The sequence below is a fragment of the Haemaphysalis longicornis genome, unplaced genomic scaffold, assembly GCF_048455015.1.
Source record: "Haemaphysalis longicornis isolate Haplotype H1 unplaced genomic scaffold, Haemaphysalis longicornis Haplotype H1 scaffold_14, whole genome shotgun sequence".
Taxonomy (NCBI): domain Eukaryota; kingdom Metazoa; phylum Arthropoda; class Arachnida; order Ixodida; family Ixodidae; genus Haemaphysalis; species Haemaphysalis longicornis.
Window position 1 is genome coordinate 18,492,212 of NW_027526245.1, and position 26,049 is coordinate 18,518,260.

The 26,049-nt window shown below is 49.4% G+C and overlaps 1 protein-coding gene across 2 annotated transcripts in view; it reads right to left on the reverse strand.

The window, feature by feature from the left end:
• LOC144164991 (cytochrome P450 3A16-like) overlaps positions 1-26,049 on the reverse strand; it is a 199,170-nt gene that overhangs the window by 25,374 nt on the left and 147,747 nt on the right. For both annotated transcript variants that reach the window (XM_077695174.1, XM_077695172.1), the window contains one exon: positions 23,926-24,088. In XM_077695174.1, coding sequence (XP_077551300.1) covers positions 23,926-24,088 — 163 coding nt within the window. The remainder of the gene's footprint in view (positions 1-23,925; positions 24,089-26,049) is intronic.

Genomic DNA, 26,049 nt, shown 5'->3' on the forward strand with positions numbered 1-26,049 from the left:
GGAAAGCGCAGGCGGCATGAACTGCATATGAACTCCAGTAAAGAAGGAACCGCTCCCCTGGGCCCCACTCTCGCCCGCTCAGAAATCTGAACATAAGTGTTTCCTCCTCCTCCTCCTCCTAACCCCTCCCGCTCCTCCGCCGTCTCTGCCGCCGATCGAGTCGCCTCCGTCCACGGCAGCAGAGAAGTGAGATCTTCTAACACTGGGTTTGAGCTTCATTTTATTAAAAAAAAAGAGTTTGCACTCATGTGCTACAGCAATAGAACACAACCAATCCCCGTTCGTGCATTATGCATTGCTTGAACCTTACCAAGAATATCTCTTTTAAGTAAAAAATCGTGCCAACCCACCCCGTGAATGTGGTTGGAAAGCAAAGCGATAAACGGCTCCCATAACTATTACCCATGCGACGTGACTTAAATTCACTCGCATCGCTCTAAAAATAGCGAAACCAGAGATAAGTGGAATGCACTTACCACACCATTTATTACTCCAAAGAGATATTCTTGTTAATGTTAAATCAATGCATGAAGCATGAACGGTGTTTGGTTGAGTTGTATTGGTGTAGCCCAAGAGTGGAAACGTTTCTTATAAAATAAAAGTAAGCTCCAACTCGGTGTTAGACGATCTGTCTTCAATGTCTCTGCGCCGCGGACGGAGGCGACGAGATTCGCGGCAGAGGAGGAGGAGCAGGAGGAATAAATACTTCCGTTCAGATTTCTGAACGGCCCAGAGTGCAGCCCTGGGGAGTGATTCCTTCTTCTGTGGGGCCCATATGCAGTCCGCGCGGCCTGTGTTCTGTCCAACCGCTGAAGCTGGGTAGGTAGAGAGGGCCTGGACAACAGCATCTCCCACCATTGCTCTTGTTGGATAGTTGACGGAAAGAGAGGAGGGTGCTCAGGGCTAAAGTCGCACACCCCGATTACGGGGCGGAGTGTTCCTACTTCTGAGCAAAATTTACATTCAGCGTCGTAGCGATTCGGATACATAAGTGAAGACGCCTAGGCTGTGGGAAGGAGCCCGGACTGTATGAGCCGTAGGGTAGTTTGCTGTTCTCTGGAAAGGTCAGGGTAAGGCGAAGGTACGGTCTGTCTCAGAAGGCGATAATGCTGGGTTATATCCCTGAACGTGACAAGCGGGTGACTGTCCTCGTGCCGCTCCATAGCACGGGAGGTAAAAGCGCAGGCTTGTTGGGTGGGCGTATTTGTTGCCCTCCATTGAAGCGTGAGGGGGTGGCCAGATGAGCTCAATGGAAGGGGAGTGGTTTTTTGGCACGCGCAGTGCAGGCCAGGACACCCAACCCTAATGGTAATTCCAGTAGGCTCGCTGGGAATCGATGACTGGCCTCCGAACCCCTGGTTGAGCGAGAGTCAAGGTGATGGCTGCCTCTTCTGCTGCCATCATTTCTTTGGTCCTAAGCGAGGTACACGCAAGGAGGTTGGTTCTGGAGGTTGCCGCAATTATGGCGTATTGCTGCCCTCGATGTTTGAAGGCGTCTGTGTAGATAACTGCATGATCCCCACCGAGGGTGGGGTTTAGCAATTGAGCCCGTGCTTTTCGGTGACCCTCGTCATGTGAGGGGTTCATATTTCTAAGCAAAGGGAGCATCTTTAGTTTTAGTCGCCAAGAGTCTGGGAGTACGTCAAGCGAGGTGACATTCTGGGCTGCCCAGCCAATCTGGCGAAGCATGCGGTTACCCATCGCAGTTCTGAGTCGTACCTTCTGGTTAGAAAGATGGCCTTCTATCAGCTCTTCTACCGTGTTGTGGAGCCCCGTGCTAAGCAGCCTCTGTGTGGACGCACTCATGAGAAGACCAATGGCCTGCTCGACCGCCTTTCTAATCATTATATAAAGCATCTCTATGTCTTCCTTGTCAAGCAGAAGACAGCGGTGTACGTAAGTAACTCTCGAGAGGACAAAAGCTTCAAATAATCGAAAGGCACCGGATTCCTTTAGGCTTCGCTTCTTGATGGCAACTCGCCTGATCATGTGTAGGATTTGATTAATGCTGTTTTTGAGGCGCTGCAAGGAGACGTCACTCTTGGTGTTAGCCTCTAGATGTAGACCCAGGATCTTGATGCTGGGGCTTGGAGTGATGGTCTGGTCATCAAGGAGTATTTGAATGTAATCCTTCGTTTGGCGTGAGGGCGGGCGACAAGGAGCTGTGATTGTTTACGTGAACACTGGAGGCCACAGGCTTTAGCACATTGGCATACTATAGAAGTGAGATGCCATGCATTGGTGTGAGCTTCCTTTAGTTTTCTTAACTCTTAGCACATGAGCAAGGTGCGCACAGGGCCGCTTTACGGGCGTGAGTGGTCCCGTGACGTTTTCACGTGGCATTCAGCTAGAACGCAGGGGGTAAACCCGTAGATGTGCTTGGTGAGTACACCACCTGAGACAAAGGAATGTCGATCCCTTGGTCAGACAATTGCCGCTTGTGCAACCAACCAGAAACTATTGACCACTGTTTTGTGCTGTGCCGTGACGCGGTGTTTTTCTGGGACGTTTTGCAACGGACACTAAAAAAGGACATTGATATCACCCCATACACCATTCGCTTCTTGCCATTTGAGGACGTTAATCGGGTGCCGTATGTCCTTTTTGTGCTCCTAGGTTTGTTTAGCTTGTGGAAGTGCCACATGACTGATCGGCATGCTGAACCACCTAGGCCGACCAGGTCATTTTTCGGGAACAGGCGGCGTTGGTACGGAGCGTTTACGTTGCGCAGAGTGATCCACCAGAGTGGCTGCATCTTTTGGATGCGTGCGTTTGCTTGCCTGAGTTTTGAATTGGTGCCGACCTTTGTTAGACTGACGTGCTTACCCTTTGCTGTCTGTTAGTGTTTATATTGTGTGTCAATTGTCTTGGCTGACTTCTCTCTAAAATTTCCATGTATTAAAGAAAAAAAAAGTGGGCTCGTAGCTAAATCGGTAAGATAACGAGCTATCGATTTGTTAGTCTATTAGTTCCAGGTTCGATTCCCGGCGGTGCGAGTAAATTCTTTTATTCGTTCGCTGGGGTTTTCTGGTGACACCAACGGTCGCGAAAGAACCCTTGGGGGGGTAGAGGTAAAAAGTTTTGCTTTAATAAAGAGTGTGGTTAAGTGTATTTCACCTCTCTCTGGCTCCATTATTTGTAGAGCGACATGAGTGATTTTAAGTGACGTCGCATGGGTAATCGTTGTGGGTACCGTTCACAGCTTTGCTTTTCAACCATATTCACAGGGTGGGTGGGCACGATTTTTTTGCTTACTACTGTCGCTCTCTTTTGAATTGATCATTTTTTGCTTTTTACTTATCTGTTGCTACACTTGCCTAAACAATGCAATCATGAAATTGTAGCGTGAATCCTGGGTGAAGTCCTGTAGAAACCCATGTCTACTTGACAAGAAGCTGGGACAGCAGCAGTTTAGAGTGCGCGCTCGCGGCATTTTCGTGAGTCGGCATTCCTGAGGCCCGGGTTTCAGCTTCAAGTTTCAGTGACTGCAATATTTCCTGTTAAAGGTTTTTTTTCCGGTGCCTAAAGAAAATCATAAAAATCATAATGCATGTGGTGCTCATGAACATTTTGAACTTTTTTAAGCGTGCTGATTTTGTGCAGTCTGATAAAATTGTTTTATGTTGATCCTGGAATAAAATTGAAATGTCATGATTAGGGCATAACTGTGCGGTTGTTGTCCTCTTAGACATGAAGCACAGAAACCGCGCATGCATTATATAACCTTGATCTATACTTAAGGCACGCACGCAACCTGCGTATTGCCACTCAGTTAAACAACCAAGCAGTAGCGTAGGCAGAAATTTGTATCGGGGGGAGGGGGGCACATTTTTGATATGCAGGGGGGGCCGGGCAGCAGACAAGTGGGGTCGAGTGAGCTCTGTATCATAAGGCCGAAAAAAAATTCGGGGGGTGGGGGGTACGTGCCCGGTTCCCAGTTTGTCACCAACTGCAATCAAGGAAAACAAGTGCTTGCTTTTATAGAGCAGTGGAAGACATGGATACATAATAAAGTTTCAGAGAAAATGCAAGATGTTTTAGCAACACCCAGACGAATCATACGACCGTATGTTTAAGCACGTTTCTGTAGTCACGAGTCTGTACTAGTCAAGCTGGCGTTGACTTGAACCCCACTCATCAAGGGCTTCGTCACTTGCGTCGCATGGCAATGACATGAGCCCTCAACTATCAGAGGCCTGCGAAAGCTAATTTGTAGTCAAATTTTTGTGCTAGTGCAACCAAGATGACGTAATTTTTTACCGGATCTTGCGTCATATCCAGTTTATTTTTATTCTGCCGGAAGTGTTCCCTTCTCACACAGATGGCGCTAAGCCCCATGATACTCTTAAGATCCGCCATGTTCTCAACGTATGGGCTTCTATGGAAGCTTCGCTACCAGCTACATTTACCTTGGTAGGCAGTTTTACTGGAGTTTCGAGTCAGTCGCTTCTTTTCCTTGGCGTAGTGGCCGTTCTCCGCGCGCAGAGTCAAGCCGAACGAGTGCTATTTCGTACACACGACCTTATCATTGCATGCATGCATTCTAACACAAAAGTGCTTTACGCCGGGGTACGCGAAGTTCTCACTGGCGCAATATTGCCGCGAACAATGTATTGGTTTGTTTATTTATTGTTTGTTTTACTGCCAGCCAACGCCCGGCTCTGTTATGTGTGCCCAGACCGAAGCGCGTCTTCCATTCTATATGTTTATGTCGCACGGGCTATCTTATTCAGATAAGCATACTGTTTCACCCTGACGTCACTAAGCCCAGAATAATCTTCTTTGATCAACAATGGGCTGGATATAAATCGACGGTTCCAGAAACACTTGCGCCGAAAGATAAAACCCTGCAGAGTAGACGCCGCGGCATTCGATTCGCCGAGATGCGCCTAGGCACGTCACTTTGTTGACCGCTGCTTCGCCGCCTGTGTATATTCGAGTAGTTATGGGAGCACAGGTTCGCTCCAATAAACTTGTTTTTCCTTTAAGACAGCTGCGTCCTCTTTGTCTACGTGACATCTGGTGGGGGTGCTGGGTACATGCACCCTAAGCCCTCGTCAAGCCGAGAAGCAAGCCCAACTCGTGTCAGCCGCCGACAGCAAAGTCTTCAGCCGGAGGTTGGACTGCTCCCTGATAAAGTGAAAAAGAAGACATCGTGAAAGTCACTATGATCAACGCAAGCACCATGACCAGCGCTCCCGGTCCTGCCCTCGTTCTTCAGCAACCCAGGGAGGCCCCATTATTCCATGGGTCACCTTCGGACGACCCCGAAGACTAGTTGGAGCAAGTCTAACGGGTCAGGCTGTTCAACCGATGGGACGACGCGGAGACACTGAGGCAAGTGTTCTTCTACCTTGAGGACTCAGCACAGATCTGGTTCGAAAACCGTGAGAGCTCCCTAGAGTCTTGGAACGATTTCCGCACACAATTTTTAACGACGTTCACCACGGTTGTTCGAAAAGATCAGGCCGAAGTCTTGCTGCAGACGCGGACAAAACACCCTAACTAAAGTGTTGTTGTGTTCATAGAAGAGATGAAGAGGCTGTTCAGGCGTGCTGACACTTGCATGGCGGAAGAAAAGAAGTTATGCGCGGTGTGAAGGAGGAATGCTTTACTCGATTTGTCCGCGCCCCGCCCAAAACCGCCGCCGAATTTGTGACTTCGGTCACAAATTCGGCGACGGTTTTGGGCGGGCACAATTAGGAAGGCTCTTGAAATGCGTGCTAAGCAGTATGACCGCAAATTGTCCGCGCGGCCAATGCGAACTACGTCTACAGCATGCGGAGTAAAGCAAGCAGCCTACGTGAGACTATCCGCGCAATAGTGAGAGTGGAGCTGAGGAAACTTCTCCCCACGCCGCCGCAGCCCCAAGTCGCTTCCCTTACCGATGTGATTAGGGAAGAAGTGCTGCAAGCGCTACGAACTTCAACGACGTCAGAAGCACCCCGCGAGCCACAAGGCATGTCCTACGCGGCTGCTGTTCGCCGGCCTCGCCAACCTGCGCCCTATCGTCACGAGGCTCCGTACCGTCACCCCCTGTCGCCGGCCCGACCACCTGCGGTGCAACCCCCCGCCCCGAGGAAGACCGAGGTGTGGCGAACGCCCGTTAATCGTCCGCTGTGCTAAAACTGAGGAGATGCCATCCACATCTACCGTCACTGCCCCTACAAGAGGCTCAGTTTGTGAGGCTTCTCCGTCGACGCAGCACGCCACCGACCCGGCCAGCGCCCTACTGAGATCGCAGACTACCTGTCCAACACCAACCGAGGACCAGCCCGCTTCAACCGTTCACCGTCGCCCCAGCCGTACCAGTCGCCCAACCGGCGCAGCTCTGCTGACTTCTCACGTGGAAGGTACTAAAGCCCACGCAGGGGAAACTAAAAGCAGCAACTTCGGGAGGTGAAGTTGCACAACGGCGGAAAAATGAAAACCCTCAACGACGCAGCGACTCGCTGAAGACCATGATTCACGACATGCCCTCAGCCCGACGACCTGATCTAACCCTGACGTGACTTCCGAACACGACGACAGCGAAACGGCGCGGCGCGTTTCCGACATAACCGAACCTGCCGCTGAGAATACGACGAAGACGACGACGGATAGTGCCCGACCGTCAACGCGTACAAGCAGAGATACGACGCCACGACGCACCCGCAATTCGAGGAAGGCGGCGTCCGACGTTCAGCTGTCCATCGACGGCTTTGAAGTAGTCGCCCTCATAGACACGGGAGCGGACTACTCAGTCATGAGCTGGCCATTAGCGTCTAAAGCTTAAGAAAGTTATGACCAGATGGGACGGTCCGCACATTCACACAGCCGGATGCAACCACGTGACGGCAAGGGGAACGTGCACATCGCGCGTCACCATAGCCGGCACAACGTACCCTGCGGCGTTCGTTATTTTGTCTAACTGCTCCCGCGACGTAATTCTTTGAATGGACTTTTGGGCGCACAACAGTGCAATAATTGATCTACAGACCCAGTCCATAACTTTTTCCTCCGATCACTCCATGACGCCGGAACCGAACCCCGACACCAGGCTGCTTTAAGGATCGCCGATGATCATGTCACCCTTCCACCCCGCGCAAGCATGATGATCACCCTCTACCGTGAACATGCTGTTCCTGACGTCGACGCTATCGTAGAGAGTGACGAAAGGTTGCTCCTCGACCGCGGTGTCTCCGTCGCAAGAGGCATTGCACGCTTTACGCTACGCCAATCTTAAGTTTTGGTCACTAATTTCAGCGAAGAATACCAGCATTTAAACAGGGGCGCTGCAATTGCGTTCCTCGAAGAAACGCAAGGAGCAAGTGACGTAATCGCGATTGCCGACTTTGAACGCGCACCCGAAGATACCTCCAAGCTTCCGAATCCCTTCGACGTGAATCCGGCGTTAACGCAAGAAGAACGCAAGAAATTATTGGATTTGCTGCGTCGCTACAGAGGGTGTTTTTCGTCGAACCCAAAACTACGCCAGACACCTCTAGGAAGCACCAAATAATAACCGAAGATGGAGCCCGACCTGCCCTACAGTCACCGTACCGCGTCTCTTCACACGAGCGGGAAGCCATCCGGACTCAAGTCGACGACATGCTCAGTGACGACATTATACAGCCATCGAAATGTCCCTGGGCTGCGCCGGTCATACTGGTGAAGTGAGTGAGTGAGTGAAAAGACTTTATTAAATGCCGGCAACAGACGTAGTGTTGCCACTACGCCAGGACGGAGCCACTCGTCGGTCCTTTGGCCACTCTACTAGACGGGCACCGTCGCTACTCACTGCAGTGGTGGACGCCCCCTTCCCCGGAGGGAAGATGACGCCCCGCAGCTTTCATGCATCCAGATGCCCGAGTAGTCAGTGGCCAGGCCCCACGGGTCTTGCCCGGACGCATTAGCACAGAGACGCCCGGTCACTCCTTCGCCTGCGGCTCAATTGCTGCAACGTGGGAGCGCGCTTGCACCATCAAGGCCGCCGAGCATCCCCCACCTGCGCCGACTGCCCAGAACCCGAGACGCTAGAGCACTTGCTGTGCTCTTGCCCGCAGCACGACACCGCAACGGCACAACTCCGGGCCGAACTCCAGCGACTCGGTGCCCCAAGCCACAAGCTAGAAGACTTCCTCTTCCCCACGGGACCGGACGCCATCCGACGGGAGGTCATCCAGCACCTAGTCAACTTCCTGGTTACAACAGGACTGGCGCTGCGTTTGTAGCCATCGAGTCATGGACTAAACGAACGCGATATAGACTATCTTCCACTCTCCTACCGCTCTTCTGTTCCTATCCTTTGAAGCCCCAATCCACTTCCCTGGACTGGGTCGTATGAGGGTGAACTCCCCGTTGAGTTCAATAATATCCCCAGTCCTTTTCTCTTCCCTCCTTTGTTAATAAATCACCACCACCACCACCACCACTCCGGTGCTGCCGTTCGAGAGCCGACAGGATCTGCTTGACAGCTTAAAGTTGGTCCTCCTTGCTGTAACGTCGCTTGACGTTTTGATACCACGGCGGGAGGTCGGTCCTGGTTGAAGCATCTACTGGTCCAACCTCACAGTCCCACAATAAATGGGCAGCAGTCGCTCTGGCGTTGTTGCACAACACACACATGTCGTCTGGGTACAGTTCTGGTGATATGTGCCGCATTATGACCGGGGTCAGTAATGAATTGGTCTGCAGTTGTCTGAATATTGATGCTTGCTCCCTAGTTAGCTCGGGGTGTGGCGGTGCCATCACCCTTCTATTATTTCTGTAAAGTCGAGACAGTGACGGAATCCCGTCTTGCCGGGAGAATACATTTCAAAAACACGAGACGCCGACCAGTCAAAAAATCGTTCTTGAAGTTTCGGCTTCCAGCACGGAAGCCTCCTTCCAGCACGCTCCTTACATCGATTACTCAACCCCATTTAAACCATCCATTTCTGGTGATGTATTCATTGTGACCAAGGCTTCCGTGCTGGAAGCCGAAACGTCAAGAACGATTTTTTGACTGGTCGGCGTCTCGTGTTTTTGAAATGTATTCTTCCGGCCAGACGGGATTCCGTCACTGTCTCGACTTTATTACCCTTCGCCAGGCCTATGGCGAACAATTCATCACCCAGATCCGCCACTATGTTGACCTCAACTGCCACATCGCCTCGTTTAAAAACCACCTTAAGTTCAACCTAACATGTAAAGTCCGTAACCTGGTTCCACGCTCCTTAATCGGCAACTTCACGCCTGCATCTGGAATCACTAATCATTCAGACCACATCTAACACGGTTAATCGTAACGACGGAAATCTAAATTCAATCTACGCGCGCTCCTTACATCGATTACTCTACCCCATTTAAACGATCCATTTCTGGTGATGTATTCATTGTGAACAAGGCTTCCGTGCTGGAAGCCGAAACGTCAAGAACGAATTTTTGACTGGTCGGCGTCTCGTGTTTTTGAAATGTTTCTGTAATACTTGGTTACACCTTGAAAGGTGTCGAACCTATCTTTAGTCTCCATCCACCAGTCTGCAGACGAATCCATTACTGTTGCGCGGACTGCTAATTCTCGCGCTACAGTATTAGCCGTCTCGTTGTGATTGGCCATTCTCTGTGACACATCGTTCCCTGCATGGGCGGGGAACCACTTCACTGTTATCCTCCGTGTGTTAAGGTTCACCGCGGTGAGCACCCGCACTGCTCCACTGCACATTCGGCCTTTGGCAAAGTTACGCACTGCACCCATTGAGTCACACAGCACTGTTGTTGTTTCCGGGTCGGCGATGGCCATGGCGATGGCCAGCTCCTCGGCATTCTGTGCTTCGCGTGTTGCGATGCTGGCTGCTGTTATTGTTTCCCCTGTCTTTGCATCAATGACCACAGCCGTAAAGCATCTACGGTCACTGTACTCGGCTGCGTCCACAAATCTGATACCGGGCACGCTAGAATGTTGTTCAAGCATGACTTTTGCCCTAGCCACTCTTCTTTCCCTGTTGTGAGTAGGGTCCATGTTGCGGGGGATAGGATAGACCCTGGTTGCATTCCTGATGTCAGCCGGAATATCTTCTTGCTTGCTGAGGTGCAGAGTGTTTGACACCGTTTGCAGTCCTAGTTTGGCAAGGATGGATCTGCCAGTCTTGGATCCTTTGAGGCGCTCGAGTTGTGCTACTCTCTGGGCTTCACTGATTTCGTCTAGCGTGTTGTGAATACCGAGCTCTAGGAGCTTCTCCGTGTTTGCCAGATCGAGGACACCGATAGCTGCTTTGTGCGCCTTTCGTATTGCAGCGTTCAGACGGTTACGTTCATGTAGTAGCCATTCGTGGAAAGTCGTGGCGTAAGCAATGTGGCTGATTGCGAAGGATTGGATCAGCCGTAGCAGGCTGTCCTCTTGCATACCAGATCTTCTATTTGCCACACGCCTAATGAGCTGCGTAGCTGCCGCGACTTTGCCAATGAGACGGGTGACAGTCTCCTTGTTTCTACAGTTCCTCTCAATCAGGAAGCCCAGCACTCTGATCTTTGTGACCTCAGGGATCGTTTGCCCGTTGTTAGTTCGTAGTTTGATGTTGCTGTCTTGCTTGAGCCGTGTTGTCGGGGGAATAATCAGTAGTTCTGATTTACTCGGGGAGCAGACCAGGCCTGTGCCTTGCAGTTGATCTTCTATGGATTCTACAGCTTGTTGCAGGGAGGATTCGATGTGGCCGTCGCATCCACCTGGCACCCATAGTGTAATATCATCCGCTTATATCGTATGTCTCACTTCTGGTACTGTTTCCAGTCGTCTTGCGACGCCAATCATGACAAGGTTGAAGAGTAACGGTGAAATCACCGACCCTTGGGGAGTTCCTACACTTCCTAGCTTCCTTTCTTCGAGGGTGTGGTCACCTGCTTGTATCTGTGCGGTGCGCTCCGAGAGGAAGTCGCGTACGTAGTTGTACGTCCGTGTTCCCATCCGTAGGGCGCATATCTGGGAAAGGATTGCAGAGTGCTTCACTTTGTCGAAGGCACTCTGCAAATCCAGTCCAAGTATAGCCTGGTTGTCCTTGGTCTTGTTGTCAATGATTTCAGCCTTGATTTGTATCATAGCGTCTTGAGTGCTCAATTTGCTTCTGAAACCGAGCATAGAATCCGGATATAGGTTGTTCTCCTCTAGGTACGTTTGCCATCGATTCATGAGAACGTGTTCCACCACCTTCCCCACGCACGATGTCAGGGAGATTGGGCGTAAGTTCTCAATGCCGAGTGGCTTGCCTGGCTTTGGGATTAAAATGGTCTTTGCTGTTTTCCATTATTTTGGTAGTTTGCATTCTTTCCGGCACCTGTTGAACAGGGCCGTAAGGCTGGCTATCGCCGGTTCGCTGAAGTGTTTGAGCACCTTGTTTGTCACTCGGTCCGGACCGGCTGCTGACCGGCAGTTCAATTCCTGAACCGCCGTGCGAACCTCCCAGACTTCAATGTCCGTGTCTAGCTTGTCGTTGGCCGGTTCCCAGAGTCGGGGTGGCTTTCCTCGGGGTTGGCCGGTAGATATTTGTTACCAATCTGCTTGTACATCTCTTCCTGCCCTAGCTCTCTTATTGCCTTGTTCAACACTTAGCTTAAGTTGTGACGTTGGCGAGACTTGGTTCTAGTCTCGTCCAGCAGGTGACGCAGTAACGCCCACGTCTTACCCACATGTAGTTGACCATCTGCTGCATTGCAGATCTCTGTCCACAGATCTCTGTCGGCAGAGCGCAGTGCAGTGTTTTTGGATTGCACGGTTGATGTTACGTTGTTGTTGTTACCTTTGTTACCTTTCTGTTGTTACGTTGCTGTTTCCACCTCTTGTGGATGGATAGCTTCGCTTCTATCATGTGTGCTAGGCGGTTGTCGGTTTTCTCAATCTCCAGTACCGTTTCGATTTCCTTAGTTGCAGCCTTGGCGCTTTCCAATATTTTACTTGTCCACGCGTCTATGTCTTGGATTTCTTCATCCCCCGGTAACAGGGTGCGATAGAGATCCGAATCCGTCAGCTTGTGTATTCGCTTCTCGAGCGGCTTCTCTTCGACGGGGCCCTTATTTCTAAAATGTAATGGTCGCTGCCAAGATCTAGGCCTGTATTGGACCATGTTGGAAGTCTGCTATTGCTGGTAACCCTGACGAAAGTAAGGTCTGGCGTTGTGTCTCTATCTCTTATGGAGCCGGTTCGCGTTGGTTGTGCGGGGTTTGTGATTAGGATTAGGCTTTCTTCTTGGGTGGCCTCCAGGAGGTCTCTTCCCTTCATCGGACTCTCGTCGTATCCCCACTCCCTGTGATGAGCATTGAAGTCACCGCAAACAATGAGGTTGGCGTTGTGTCCTGCCATTTTGCTGACCTTACTCATGAGAGTTTTGAATCGCTGTCTGTGGTTGCTCGGGCTGCTGTATACGTTGAGGATGTATATACTCTGTTTCCACTTCTTTCCGATGACCACTTCTGTGATGATGTGCTCGGCCGATGATTTCTTCAGACCTTCCCTTTCTTCATATAATATTCCTTTCCTTATCAAGGTACATATTCCTCTTCCTGAGCCGTTGATTGCTCGACTCGGAGAACAGGCGTGCACCCTGTATCCCGGTAACCGTACGTCCTCGTTTAGGGTCTTTTGTAGTACTAGTCTGTCTGGCTTTCTGGTTGACTGCATGATTTGGACCTGGAGTAATGCCTTCTTGCTATGAAAACCGTGGCAGTTCCACTGCCAGATGACCAGGGTTTTGTCATCTACTGCGCTTGGGGTGTTCCTGTCCATGGTGACATGCTAAGGTGTACCTCATCTCTTATCTGTGGTACGGCAGCAGGACTGAGGCCTAATTCGACTCTTATTTGTTGTACGGCTGCAGCCATGTGCTGCTGTACCACTGGCGGCACGTATTGCTGGACGGTCGTGCTGATATTCTGCTGCAGGGACGGCGTAACATTCTGTTGTATGATCGTTTCCACACTTTGCCTAACTGTTTCCACGAAATCTTCGCGGATCTGTTTCTTGAAGCTGTTGATCGACTGTACTAGGCTTGCCACCGTGTCTTCGAACTTGTCCACCCTGTCTACTAGTTTGCGTTCCTTTAAGCTTTCGATGGCCCTTCTCTTAGGTAATGGTTTCGGGGCCCCTGCTGCTTGTTGCTTCTTTCCGTTAGTTACCACGTCTTCATTCATCGGCTCGGCTTGCTGCTCCTCCAGCACTTGATGCGGCCGTTTTTGTAGCTGTTCTTGTTGCCCTTGCTGCAGTTCTCGAATCTGACTTGCCTGTTGTACCTGTTGAGCTTGTAGCTGCTGACTAATCATTTTGATCTGTTCAGCCATGCTTTCGATTGTTCTGCGTAACTGCGCGTTCTCTTTGCGGAGTACATCCACTTCATTTTGTGTCGCCTTGTCTTGGCTTGCCTTTTGGTTGTTCGGTGTGGCGGACCGCTTCGTAGATTCCCCTTTCCCAGCGTCGTTTTGGACACGTCGTGCAGAAATCGAAGTGCTTTCGGTATAAGCTGCACTGTAGGATACTGGAACCGTAATACACTTGTCTTGGTACCCGTTCTCCTTCGAAGGCGACAATGATGGTTGGGGTGTTGCCGATTCTCCTAGCTCCTATAACCGTTGGGTTCCTATCCGTGATCAGCTTGGCTAAAATCGTCTCTTGCGAGTGATCGAGCGGCGTGTTTCGTATAACGCCCTTCGTCGTGCCCTCCGGTACCGTCGCGTACGCCCTCACCTCGTACCTCTTTCCGCTGATCTCGATCGCCTTAATCATCGAATATTTGCATTCCCGGGCATGGTCTGGTGTACTCACGATGATAATGTTCTGCTCCTTGTTTGCCACGAAAGCGTCTTGCTCCGTATCGATTATGGGTATGCCTGCTGCCTTAGTGATAGCTGTTTCGATGGCCGGGAGCGGGGTCTTCGCCACGCACAGTCCACCACGCGGTCTTACTATAATTTTGCCATCCTCTCTCGGTAGGTAAGTGTTAAGCCTTGCTGCCATCGTAGCTGCTGCCGCTGCCTTCCTTGCAAATGTCCAGCCTGCTTTCTGTCCTTGATTGTCCGATGTCATTTCCTCTCCAGTGACCTCTACACACATCCGTCCCGTGTCGTCAGTGGTGAGGATCCCTGACTCCTCGGTCTCTGTGGGCATCATTTCTGCTTCAGCCATCTGTAGCGGCGTTAGGCCTAGCTGCCTATCAACGCCATGTATGGCGTTCCGAATCGGTTAGGCTTAGCTCCGAACGGAGAAAACAATCGCCAAAAAGATTCGAAGAAATCGTACCTTCTGAATAATTCCGGTATCGACGTGTGCGCGATGACCTCCCAAATCTTCTGGAACTAAAAACTTTCCGATACCAATTAATTTCGACTCGTTAATTAGCATTAAAGCGGGACCACGTTTGGAACACGACCGCTCGGCCTGCTGCTGATGATGATTTCGTACTGGTGAAGAAAAAAGACGGCACATTGAGGTTTTGCGTTGACTTCCGGCAACTGAACAAAATCACCAAATCAGTCTGTATGAGCGTATTTGATTCGCACTTTGCAATAAATGCTGCCATTGATGTTTTGCCCTCACCGCCTTCTGCCTTTGTCTCCGCAAACAACGGACCCGTCCGCAGCCGGCGCTCGCAAGGCATGTTTGCTGAGCGCGGATGGAAGCGGGGTGGGAAATAACTAGTGTGTGAAATGTAGAATCCCACAAACCCCGGACGGCCTATACGAGTTTAAGGTGATTCCGCTTGGGCTGTGCACGGCGCCAGCAACGTTTCAACAAGTCATGGACACGGTGCTAGCTGGCCGGAAGTAGCACAACTGCCTCTTATACCTCGACGATGTTGTGGTATTCTCCCGGACTTTCGACGAACACCTTGCAAGGTTGGAGTCTGTACTCGAGGTCATCCGTACGTCGGGGTCAACGCTGAATCCTGAAACGTGCCGCTTCGCGTACGAGGAACTCAAAATTTTCGGCCATGTCGTCAACGCCGCGGGAGTCCGGCCTGACCCGGCGAAAACTTCCGCCATAGCGAACTTCCCAAGACCGAAAGATAAGAAGGGCGTGCGGAGATTTCTTGGACTATGCGCATACTACCGGCGCTTCGTCGCGAACTTCACCGGCATTGCAGAGCTACATTGCAGAGATAGCACCCCTTTAAGTTTGGAAAATGCCCAAGAAAAAGCATTCTGCGAACTGCAACAATGCCTGCAAAGCCCGCCCGTGCTCGCGCATTTCGACGAAAACTCGAAACGGAAATGCACACGGCCGCCAGTGAGATAGGTTTGGGTGCCGTCCTCGTACAAAAGCAAAGCGGGTGCGAAAAAGGAAGCCCCTATGCCAGCCGTGGTCTGTCCAAGGGAGAAAGAAAGTACTCAGCCTCTCAGAAAGAGTGCCTCGCGATTATATGGGGCATGTCGAAATTTGGCCCATACGTGTATGGAAGACCGTTCAAGGTTGCGACAAACCACCATCGCTGTGTTGGCTCGCAAATTTGAAGGTCCCCTCTGGCCGCCTTGGTAGGTGGAGCTTGCGCCTGCAAGAATTCGGCGTTACAGTAGTCTGTAACTCCGGCAGGAAACACTCCGACGCCGACTGCCTGTCCTGCGCCCCCGTTGACCCGCCACCACAAGACTCTGATAAAGACAGCGCATTCTTCGGAATCGTGACGGAGAGCTACCTAGCCGCCCAACAGCGTTCCGACCCCGAGTTACGCGTCATAATCGACTACCTCGAGGGATGCAACGTTGCCGTTCCTAGGACCTTCAAACGAAGCTTACCAGCAGTCAGCCTGAGAAAATCCGTCCTCGTGAAGACGAATTTCAGCCCCGGAACGAGGACTAATCACCTTTTTGTCATCCCCGCGTACCTACGTGACGAAATTTTGGAAGCGTGCCACGACGACCCGTGTTCCGGAGATCTCGGCACAGCTTGCGCTATTGGAAAATTCGAGGTGAGGTACTACTGGCCCCGCGTCTGACGTCACCCACTACGTCCGGAGCTGCCGTGACTGCCAGCGACGAAAAACGCCACCGACGCGACCCGCCGGACTTCTGCCTCTAGCCTATCGCCGTTTCATCTAGGCCCTTCCAACAGATTGGAATGGACCTTCTGGCCCGTTCCCTACATCCCGATCCTAAAACAAGTGGATTGTCGTTAGCGACAGACTACATGACACGCTACACAGAGACCCCCGCTCTTCCGAGGGGGACTGCACAAGAAGTCGCAAAGTTCTTCATAAGCCAAGTTGTGCGCGACATGGAGCCCCGGAAGTCCTAATCACGGACCGCGCAACGGCCTTTACTGCGGAGCTGATGCAAGGAATATTACGCTGCAGAAACACGGATCACCGAAGAACGACGGCGTACCACCCCAAACGAAAGGACTAACAGAACGTGTGAAAAAGACAATCGCGGATATGCTGTCAATGTACGTCGACGTTGAACATAAGACTTGGGACGAAGTGCTGCCGTATGTCACCTTTGCGTACAACACGGCTATCCAGGAAACTACGCAGATGAAGCCGTTCGAGCTTGTCTACGGAAGACGGCCGACTACGATGCTCGACGCCATGCTTCCGTATGTAGAAGACGACGACCTCAACGCCGACGTCCAAGGATACCTTCAACGTGCGGAGGAGTCCCGCCAGCTCGCTCGAGTTCGTACAACGGACCAGCAGCTGGTGGATGCCGGGCGCTACAACCTCCGACGCCGAGACGCCGACTATCACCCAGGCTATCGTGTTTGGGTTTTGACTCCCGTCCGTCGACGCGGACTAAGTGAGAAGCTTCTGCGACGGTATTTCGGACCCTAACAAATTCTACGACGTGTAGGCCAACTTACCTACGAGGTGATCCCCGATGGAACATCACGACAACGCACGCGGCCCAAAGTCGTCCACGTGGTTCGCTTGAAACCTTACTATGCTAGATGACGGACTTTTTTGTTTGTTCGGACTGTCTTTTATTTTTGCATCGGGTCGACGCACTCTTAGAGGGGGGGGGGTAATGTCTGTTATGTAATTGCTAAATTCACGTTCTTCAAAGATAAACAGGAAGTTCTCTCCTCTGCGCGAAAACTTAAAGGGACGACTTTTTCAATCAGCGAAGATTTCTCATTAGCTACCAGACAAAAAAGAAAAAAGTTGTACGACTTCGCCAAAACCCAAAATGTCAAATTCTATCTAGCCGTCGACTCTCTGCGCATCGACAAAAAAACCTATGTCATTGATAGCGCTACTAACGAAGTAGTTCTATCGACGAGATAGCTCAAGAATCGTGCATGCACTACGCAAGCCTATGTCACGAACAGAAATAACATGTGCAATAAAGACCGCCACCGCGATAATCCAGTTTCTAACACAACTTCATTGTGTTTTACTTTCACAAACATCCGAAGCCTGATGCCTAAGCGAGAAGAAGTTGGTTCTCTTGTCGACGATAACAAATCAGACGTTCTTGTGCTTACTGAGACGTGGCTGCACCCCGAAATTAATGATAGCGAACTCTTGCCTAACAGTAACGCCTTTAACATTTACCGGAAAGATCGCACTGACAGAAGAGGTGGTGGCGTTCTTCTGGGAATTAAGAAAACACTATCGTCCTACATTATTGACACCAGGTTCACACTTGAGATTATCTGGGTAGCATGCAAACCTAGCCCTAATGATATTGTTTTAATCGGGAACTGTTACCGCCCTCCTGACGCAAATAGTTCTTTCAACGTTGAACTGCGGAAAAGTGTTGACGATGCTATTTCTTTGTGTAAAACAGAAAGTATCTTTCTTTTTGGTGATTTTAATTTACCGCTGATAGACTGGAAGCTTCTGTATTCCCCTTGTAACGCATCTAACGAATTTATCAGCCTAACGCTCGACTTTAACCTTATACAGGTCGTCACTGAACCTACCCGTGGAAGCAACATTTTAGACCTAGTATTAACCAGAGCACCTGAAACTGTCGCAGAAGTTCTACACCATGAAGGGTTCAGTGACCACAGACTTCTTGAAATAACTCTTAAATTTCCTTCGACTTTCGCGGGTAAAACTACCAAAAAAATTAGAGATTACAATAAAGCTAACTACGCAGAAATAAACAATAACCTTGAAATATTCTTCGATCAGGTCTTCCTGCCCTCTTTTCATAACCGTTGCGTGCAGGATAACTGGGTACTTTTTCGTGAACAGATGATCGCCCTGATTAACCAGTACGTTCCCTTGATTTCCATTTCTAATGACAAAACTAACCCCTGGTTCACTAAATCGCTCAGCCAGCTAAGAAATAGGAAAAAACGTCTGTACCAAAAAGCTAAACGCCTACGCACACTCACTTCTTGGAACACTTACAAGCAATGTTTGGTGGAGTACTGCTTTGCAATACGCTCTGCCAAATCTAAGTATTTTTCAAAAGACCTCTGTTCTCTTCTAAAAAGTAATCCTAAAAAGTTCTGGGGGGAGATATCTTGTCGTCGTGACACTAACCGTATAATTCTATATGATGATAACCAAGAACCTCTTCCAAACAGTCAATGCTGCTCTGCCTTTAATACATTTTTCACTTCCATATTCACTCAGGAAGATCAATCTACTCTTCCTGACGTGCCGGAGTATGACTACCAATACATGCAGCCCATCGAAATCACCATCGAAGGTATTGCATGCCTCATAAATAAGTTGAAGGTGTCCAGCTCAGCCGGCGTTGATGATATTAATTCCAAAATACTAAAAAATACCATTCCCATTACAAGTAAAATATTGTGCCTCATTTTCCAGCAATCAATAGCGTCTGGTAAATTACCAGATGACTGGAAAATTGCCAAAGTAATACCTATTTTTAAATCTCGAGACAAACATTTGCCGCAAAATTACCGCCCCATTTCACTTACATCCATTTGTTGCAAACTTCTGGAGCACATCATCGCCTCCCATGTATTCAACCACCTTGAAACAAACCATTTCTTTTCTCCTAATCAGCATGGGTTTAGGAAGGGTTGGTCATGCGAAACGCAATTACTTGAATTCACAACTGATCTTCACACTAATATGAATAACAATCTACAGACAGACTGCATTTTTTTAGACTTTTCAAAAGCTTTTGACCGCGTACCTCATTGCCGCCTAATTTCCAAATTATCTGCTATCCAATTAGATTCGCTAACCTTATCATGGATTCGGAATTTTCTAGCACTCCGTAAACAATTCACTGTCATCGATAACGACTCGTCACCTGTTTCTTATGTAACCTCTGGGGTGCCGCAGGGCAGCGTCCTTGCTCCACTTCTGTTTCTCATCTATATTAACGACTTGGCAAAGGGCCTAACATCCTGCATACGCATATTTGCCGATGATTGCATAATATACCAACCTATTAAAAACGTTGATGACCATTATACCTTACAGAAAAACCTTGACCTAGTTAACAAATGGTGTGATGCATGGCAAATGACGTTAAACGCATCCAAATGTAAAACAATCCCCTTTAGTCGTCTGCATGACCCGTCTGTGTTCTCTTACCGCATAAACAATGAAGTGCTTGCGCAGGTGTCCACCTACAAATACCTCGGAGTTCATCTCACCCATAACCTTTCATGGGCCACTCACATCACTAACATCTGCGCCAGTGCCTCAAGATCTTTAGGATACCTACGCCGTAACCTACGTTCTACTCCGTCTAACATCCGCAAATTAGCCTACGAAACATTTGTCCGGCCCCAACTTGAATTCGCCTCTGCAGTCTGGTCACCTCACCCCAACTACCTTATAAATATGGTCGAAGCAATTCAAAACAGGGCTGTCCGTTTCATTTCCCGCAATTACGATTACGGCTCCAGTGTAACACAACTTAAAAAGGATCATTCGCTTCAACTCTTAGTCACTCGCCGCAACATCGCTCTCTTATGCCTCTTTCACAAATACGTACACACCAGTAAAATAACCAGGCTACCCATTCTACGATCCCCCTACTTATCAAATAGATTGTACAACCGATTTAGTTTCTCGCGTATATATGGGAAAACAAATTCTTTTAACGCATCCGCATTGCCCAGTGCAATCAGGTTATGGAATGCCCTCCCTGATAACATAGCATCTGACACTAACCTCGATTCGTTCCGTCGAAAGTTACTCTTACATCTATCTTGATAGTCTCATAATTCAATAGTCTGTTTTTGTTTTTGTATATGTATGGTGCGTGCAGTACGCCGTTAATTTCTAAAAACCACGTTTTGCGATTCGTTTTTCTTTGTTGTTGATTGAATTCTTATCTTATATTGTCAACATGCTTTCGCTAAAAAGTTACGGTACCTATCTTCTTGACTTCCTTACCTTTTCTCAAAGTTTTAGCCATTTTCATTGCGCATCCTGTATCATTTGTAAACTGCATTCTACTTTTTGTCGCGATATGCTGACTTATGTATTCTATTTTACTACACTATTTCTTTGTGCATTCTACTTTCTTTTTGAAGCGATATGCTGGTTTATGTATTTTATTTTTGCTGCACTGTTTCCTTGTTGTTAGTAATTTTGACGCATTACTCCTGTATATTCGAGACAAACGTGTACTTTTTCTTTTTCTGCCCCCCTTACTCAATGCCCTACACAGTGGGCCTGCAAGGTACTTGTAAACAAATAAATAAATAAAAATGTGTGCCCAGACCAAAGCCGTCTTCAATTCTTTATTTTTATTCCGCACGCGCTATCTCATTGAGATAAGCAGACTGTTTCACCCTAACGTCACTAAGCCCAGAATAATCTTCTTTGATCTAAAATGTTCTGGATGTAAATCGACGGTTCCAGAAACACTTGCGCCGAAAGATAGAAGCCTGCAGAGCAGACGCTGCGCCATTCGATTCGCCGAGATTCGCCTCGCACGTCACTTTGTTGACTGCTGCTTGGCCGCCTGTGTATTATTTGAGTTGTTAGGGGAGCACAGGTTCGCTCCAATAAACTTGTTTTTCCTTTAGGACTGCTGGGTCCTCTTTGTCTACATGACAATATCCGTCACTGAAGTGACGTCGCCAGAAAAAGTGTCATTGACGGGACAACGCTCGGATTCGAGCCCACGAACTCTCTCGCCTCTCGCTGCAACGGTAGGTACGATGCGTTCTGCAACTGCGCTATGAACTCAGACGTCAACAGTTTACTACCGCGCTTTATATCCTTCCCTACGACTTATTCAGATGGTGCTGCCATCAAGGAGAGGCGAAGCGAAGTAGCGCATGGACCCCACTGCACACAAAGACAGAAGGCAAGCAAGAGTCAAATACCTCAGAAAGAATTCAAGGATCCTGAAAACCCGGTCTATACGGATGCTGGGACATGTGACAAAACCAACGCACACTAGTCGTCACAGATTTCAAGGGAGCTCTGCAAGATTGTATGACAATTAGACAGTCAAACACAGAAGAATCGGAGACTGCTGCCATCCTCATGGCAATTCGACTCGGCAAAAAGACGAGCAGACGTCTGAGCATAATCACAGACACCAAGAGAGCAGTATTGAACCTTACCGCAGGAAGGATACCAAAACACCTCAAAAACGTTCTTCCACTTGAACTGGAGAAAAAATACAATATCACGTGGTGTCCCGGACACGAAGGACTGGAGGGTAATGAAGCAGCGGAGAAGGCAGGGCGTGAACTCACACTCCGCACACCTGACGATCACGCTTATCGCACCCACCTCCCCGAAAAATATGGCGAAAGTCATTTACTTATTAGGCAGAAGAGAAGTACCTTTCTTACACGACACAAGGAAAAAATGCTATAGAAGCTCAAATCCTAAGGCAAATACAAACAAACACGTACCCACATCAATCACGACTGGCACAAATGTTCCCCAATTCCTTCCAAGAAGCGTGCACAAAATGCGGAGAGATAGCCACGCTATTTCACGCAACGTGGGCGTGCCCGTGCATCTGGCTCCAGAAAAACAATAGTATACAGATTAATCCTATCGGGACATGGGAGGCAGGCCTTACCAGCTCTTGTAGGCAAAGCGCGAGGCAGACACAGGACGTGAGAAGAGATGGGACGAGGACGAGCGCCATGCTCGGCGCTGGTCCTCGTCCCATCTCTTCTCACGTCCTGTGTCTGCCTCGCGCTTTGCCTACAAGAATGCATCACAAGCAAGCCCAACTTTACACTCTCGTCAACTACCAGCTCATCTCTCGAAGATCAGCTACGTCTGATCCAGAGAGCCAAGGTGGGAGCCGTTGCATCTGGAGCCCTGGACGTCGGGCCCCACCCATGAACTCCCTCTCAGCTTTTCCCACTGACCCCTTTCCCCTTTTTTCTCACAATAAACGTTCTACTACCACTACTACCTTCGTGTACGGAGGACGCGCGGGAATCGAAGCGCCCTCCACTGCCGCGTTGTTCTCGTGGCCGTTTTGTGTTTCAAGCTGTTGTTTCTGTGCATGTCATTATTGGTTTTGTTGTACCGGAATAAACCGGTTATTTTTCTGTTTCTTGCGTTACGTAGCCACCTCGCCTGGCGGGATCAGGGTCGCGAACCCAATTCGCACATGAAGGAGGTTCCGTCAACTGCTCCTGTGAAGGAACCTTTCACTTTCGTGTTTTACCGATTCCCATGAAAGAGGGATCAACCACAATTTTCTTATTCTTGCCGTGTGAAGCTCGTCAGTAGTGACTACGCAGGTAACGTTCTGCTGCTTCGGGAAAAGCAAGTAGCGGCTGAACGTATACGGGGTAATATAGACGTTGCTTTGGTTGCCCATTCAAACGTAAGATCGAAGGATAAACCACAAGCTCTTCTACATACTGTTAATGACTGGAACATATAATCGGCCCTGTAAGGTTCGGCAACGACGAGGCACGGGTGCCGCTGATTTTTATGGAACGCAACTATCCAGCAAGAAATTTGACATTTTGTTCTAGACATTTTCTTTTTTCTAGACATTTTCTTTTTTCTTGACATTTTCCAGGTAGCCAAAGTTCGAGTGAGTATTCTCTGAAAGTATAGGGATGTCACACACAAAAAAGCAGCCAATATTTGTACCGACGAAGGGAGTCGAAAGGTTCTAGGAGGTACTCCGTGGAATTATTCTCGGCTGCGGTCTGGCTCGCGGCTCGAACTCTGGGTGTTTAGCTCAGTTTAAGGTCGCTAGCGCCGCGCTGAGCGCTAGCTGAAAGAGATGACACTGCCACACCTAGTTTTAAACGAACGACAGGGCATTAGCACCGTAAGCGGTTCCACATTTGAAAAATGAATTTCAGTAGAGCAGGGCACAATTTCTGGCGTGAAATTTCAGGCTGACAATGTTCAGCTAGCCGCAGCCATTACTTCGAATAGAGCTTCCAAGTAAGTTCTCAAAGCCCCACTTTAACACCATCGAGTCCGCTTGGGTCGGAGCCTGTTTCAGAAATATAGGAGCAGGTGGTCATTCTGGCTTTATGAATGGACCTGTTTCCATTACAGAGTGCAGCACTGCGCTTACACACAGTCGGGAACACGTTTTTGGCCTGCGTCGCCTGATTTCAAGTGGATGCGGTTCGGGGTTTGACCACGGTAGTTTGGACGCAAGTCTGACTAGACCATGTTTGGGGTGAGGCGCCATGGTGCGCTTCAAAATGTATGATGCTGGTGAGATCGCTTCCCCGCGTTAGAAGACCTGCCTCACCTACGCTCTAAGAAGTGCCCCCAGGACGTCTTCACCACAGAGGTCCACAGTTACCAATCGAAGCGGCCTAGAGTTCGAATTTGATGAATAACGTGGCCGAGCGTCAAATTTGAATGAAAATGAGCGTCTGCGCAGGCGCATTGAGCCATTCATGCCTTGCGCGTTGTTTCTGCTCACACGCACTTTTTAATCAAAACAGCCGTTGGGCTTCCTCATTCGCTGAGTTCTCTCGCTCTGTAACTTCAACTGGTGATTGTAGAGCGCTGTGGCGAGGGCGACCTACGGGGCAGAGGGAGGGATAGCCAACCGCGCGTGCTGACGGTGGCGCCTTACCGCAGTCTCGGGGCAGGGTTCGAAGGAGAATCGGGAGAGCACGTGGAAGAGGCACAGCTTGACGGTCAGCAGGGCGAACCTCATGCCGATGCACTGCCGCGGGCCTTCGCCGAAGGGCAGGTAGCTGAAGGGCACAATGGCCCTCTTGTTCTCGCCGAGGAACCTGCAATAGCGGACAATCCACGCGCTATTTGCTACAAGAGCAAGCACAAAACGCAGAGGTCATGATTACGTGTGCGGAAGCACAAAGCCTCACAAATGGTCGCGTTACTGGCACTGGTGACAAGCTGGCACTGGTGACAAGTGTTCTTAAGCTTTTGTTCCCCTGTACGGTGGCAGTGAGCTTAAATGATGTTCGGGAAGTTCCTTCGGCACTTCTAAGGTTATATGGTAACATGATGACATTGTACACGTATGCATTTCCATCTCTCCTTGGACTATTACTGTTCTGCAGCAACATAGTGTGAAATGTAGAAAAAGCCCGGGCCATCACCAGTAACGTGAAATTTGGGACGGGCGAAGCATGCAGTGTGTAAATTCAGTGTGCATGCAGGGTGCAGCGCTCAGTGTGCAGTGTTCACATGCACAGCATGCACAGCATGCACTGTGCACATGCAGTGTGCAGTGTGTGGCTCCTTGGCGTTTTTGCCCACGGAGATGAAACCGTTGGAGGGTAGAGGTGTACAGCTTGGCTGAAAAGTTTGTTGTCTTTTAAGCACGAAGCGTTGTAGCGCGAGACGTTGGAAAATGAGTGTACCAGTGTTCTAGTACCATGGCTACAAGCAACGCCAACGACGACAGGAGACGTCGCCGTCATGAGAAGCCGACAGCCCGAGCGCCCATAAGGAGCTTACCCCTGAAATGCGGAAGCATCATCTGGAAATGGAGCAACGCCGTTCGTTCCCGGGCATTTTCATTTTTGGAAATTCCGAGGTGGGGAAAGGGCGTAGAAATCTGTTACTTTTTTATGGCTGTGAACCATAGAGAAACATGGTTTCTAATGTATCTCGAAATTGAAAGTTTTTATTTAGTGAACAGAAATAAATAATTAGAACCCTTATTATTAATTAACGCGTAGTACGCTTTGACGCTGGCATAAAAAATTGGCCGCGTATCTGCTCCTTTCGTTGCAAATGCCGTCAAAAGACGATAGTCTTTATCGGCTTTTGCGAAGTAAATGCCTCCCTTCGCTTTACCGCTCACCTCTCATGTTGTTCCTCTTGCGTCGCGCTCCTCCCAAGGTAAAGACGCCAAATGTTTGCTCAAATCATTCTAAATTTCCCGCGTTCCACTGCTCCAAACCGGGCGTCTCGATGCGAACGCTGCCGTACGGCGAAGACGCGCGTTAATCGATGCGCCGTACTTCAACGTTTATAGAACCGCGTTTCCCTACTCCACGTGCGTTGCAAGCAGAACGTGGAACCTATATAGTGGAACCTTGCGTAGCTGTTGTCGGTTGCTTTCTTAAAATGGCGCCAGAAGCTATAGTGGCGCGGGCGACAGCAGGCGACGGCGGAGTGAATTCTTTTTCTGCAATTGATCAAGTATTTAATTTCGCAAAAGTCAAGCATATTTGAATTTTTATAAAGGAACGCGGCAAATATCACTTCTGCATTGATTTATTGTCTCATATTTGCGTAATGTCTTGTTCTTCTTTAACAATGTTGAGAAGTATGAACATTACACCGGACATAGACGGGTAGATTTAGCTGTGACTATATAAGACTATTACGCGGGCATTGTTTTGCTTTGGCCGGGTGGCTGAATCGAGTCACAGACAGACAGACGGACAGATAGACAGACAGACATACAGACATATAGACAGACCAAAATTTCTGCGTTTAAGGAGCCCAAGAAAGACTATCGTCTATAAAAACCATAACATATGAAGTAAACTTAGTTAGCGCAAAAATGAGCCGGCCGAACTCGTTCAGGCCGTGCATGCGTTCTGGACTGAAAGTAACCGTGACCGGGTTATCCTGAAAGCTGCTTCGATTCGTCATGAATTATATCGGCATTGGCTAGGGGCTGACGTGGGGTCGCCAACTCTTTCTGTTCTCGCCAGTCTCCTCAAACACGCAACTCGCCTTCGGGCAACTCTGCATAATCTGCAGCCAACAGAAC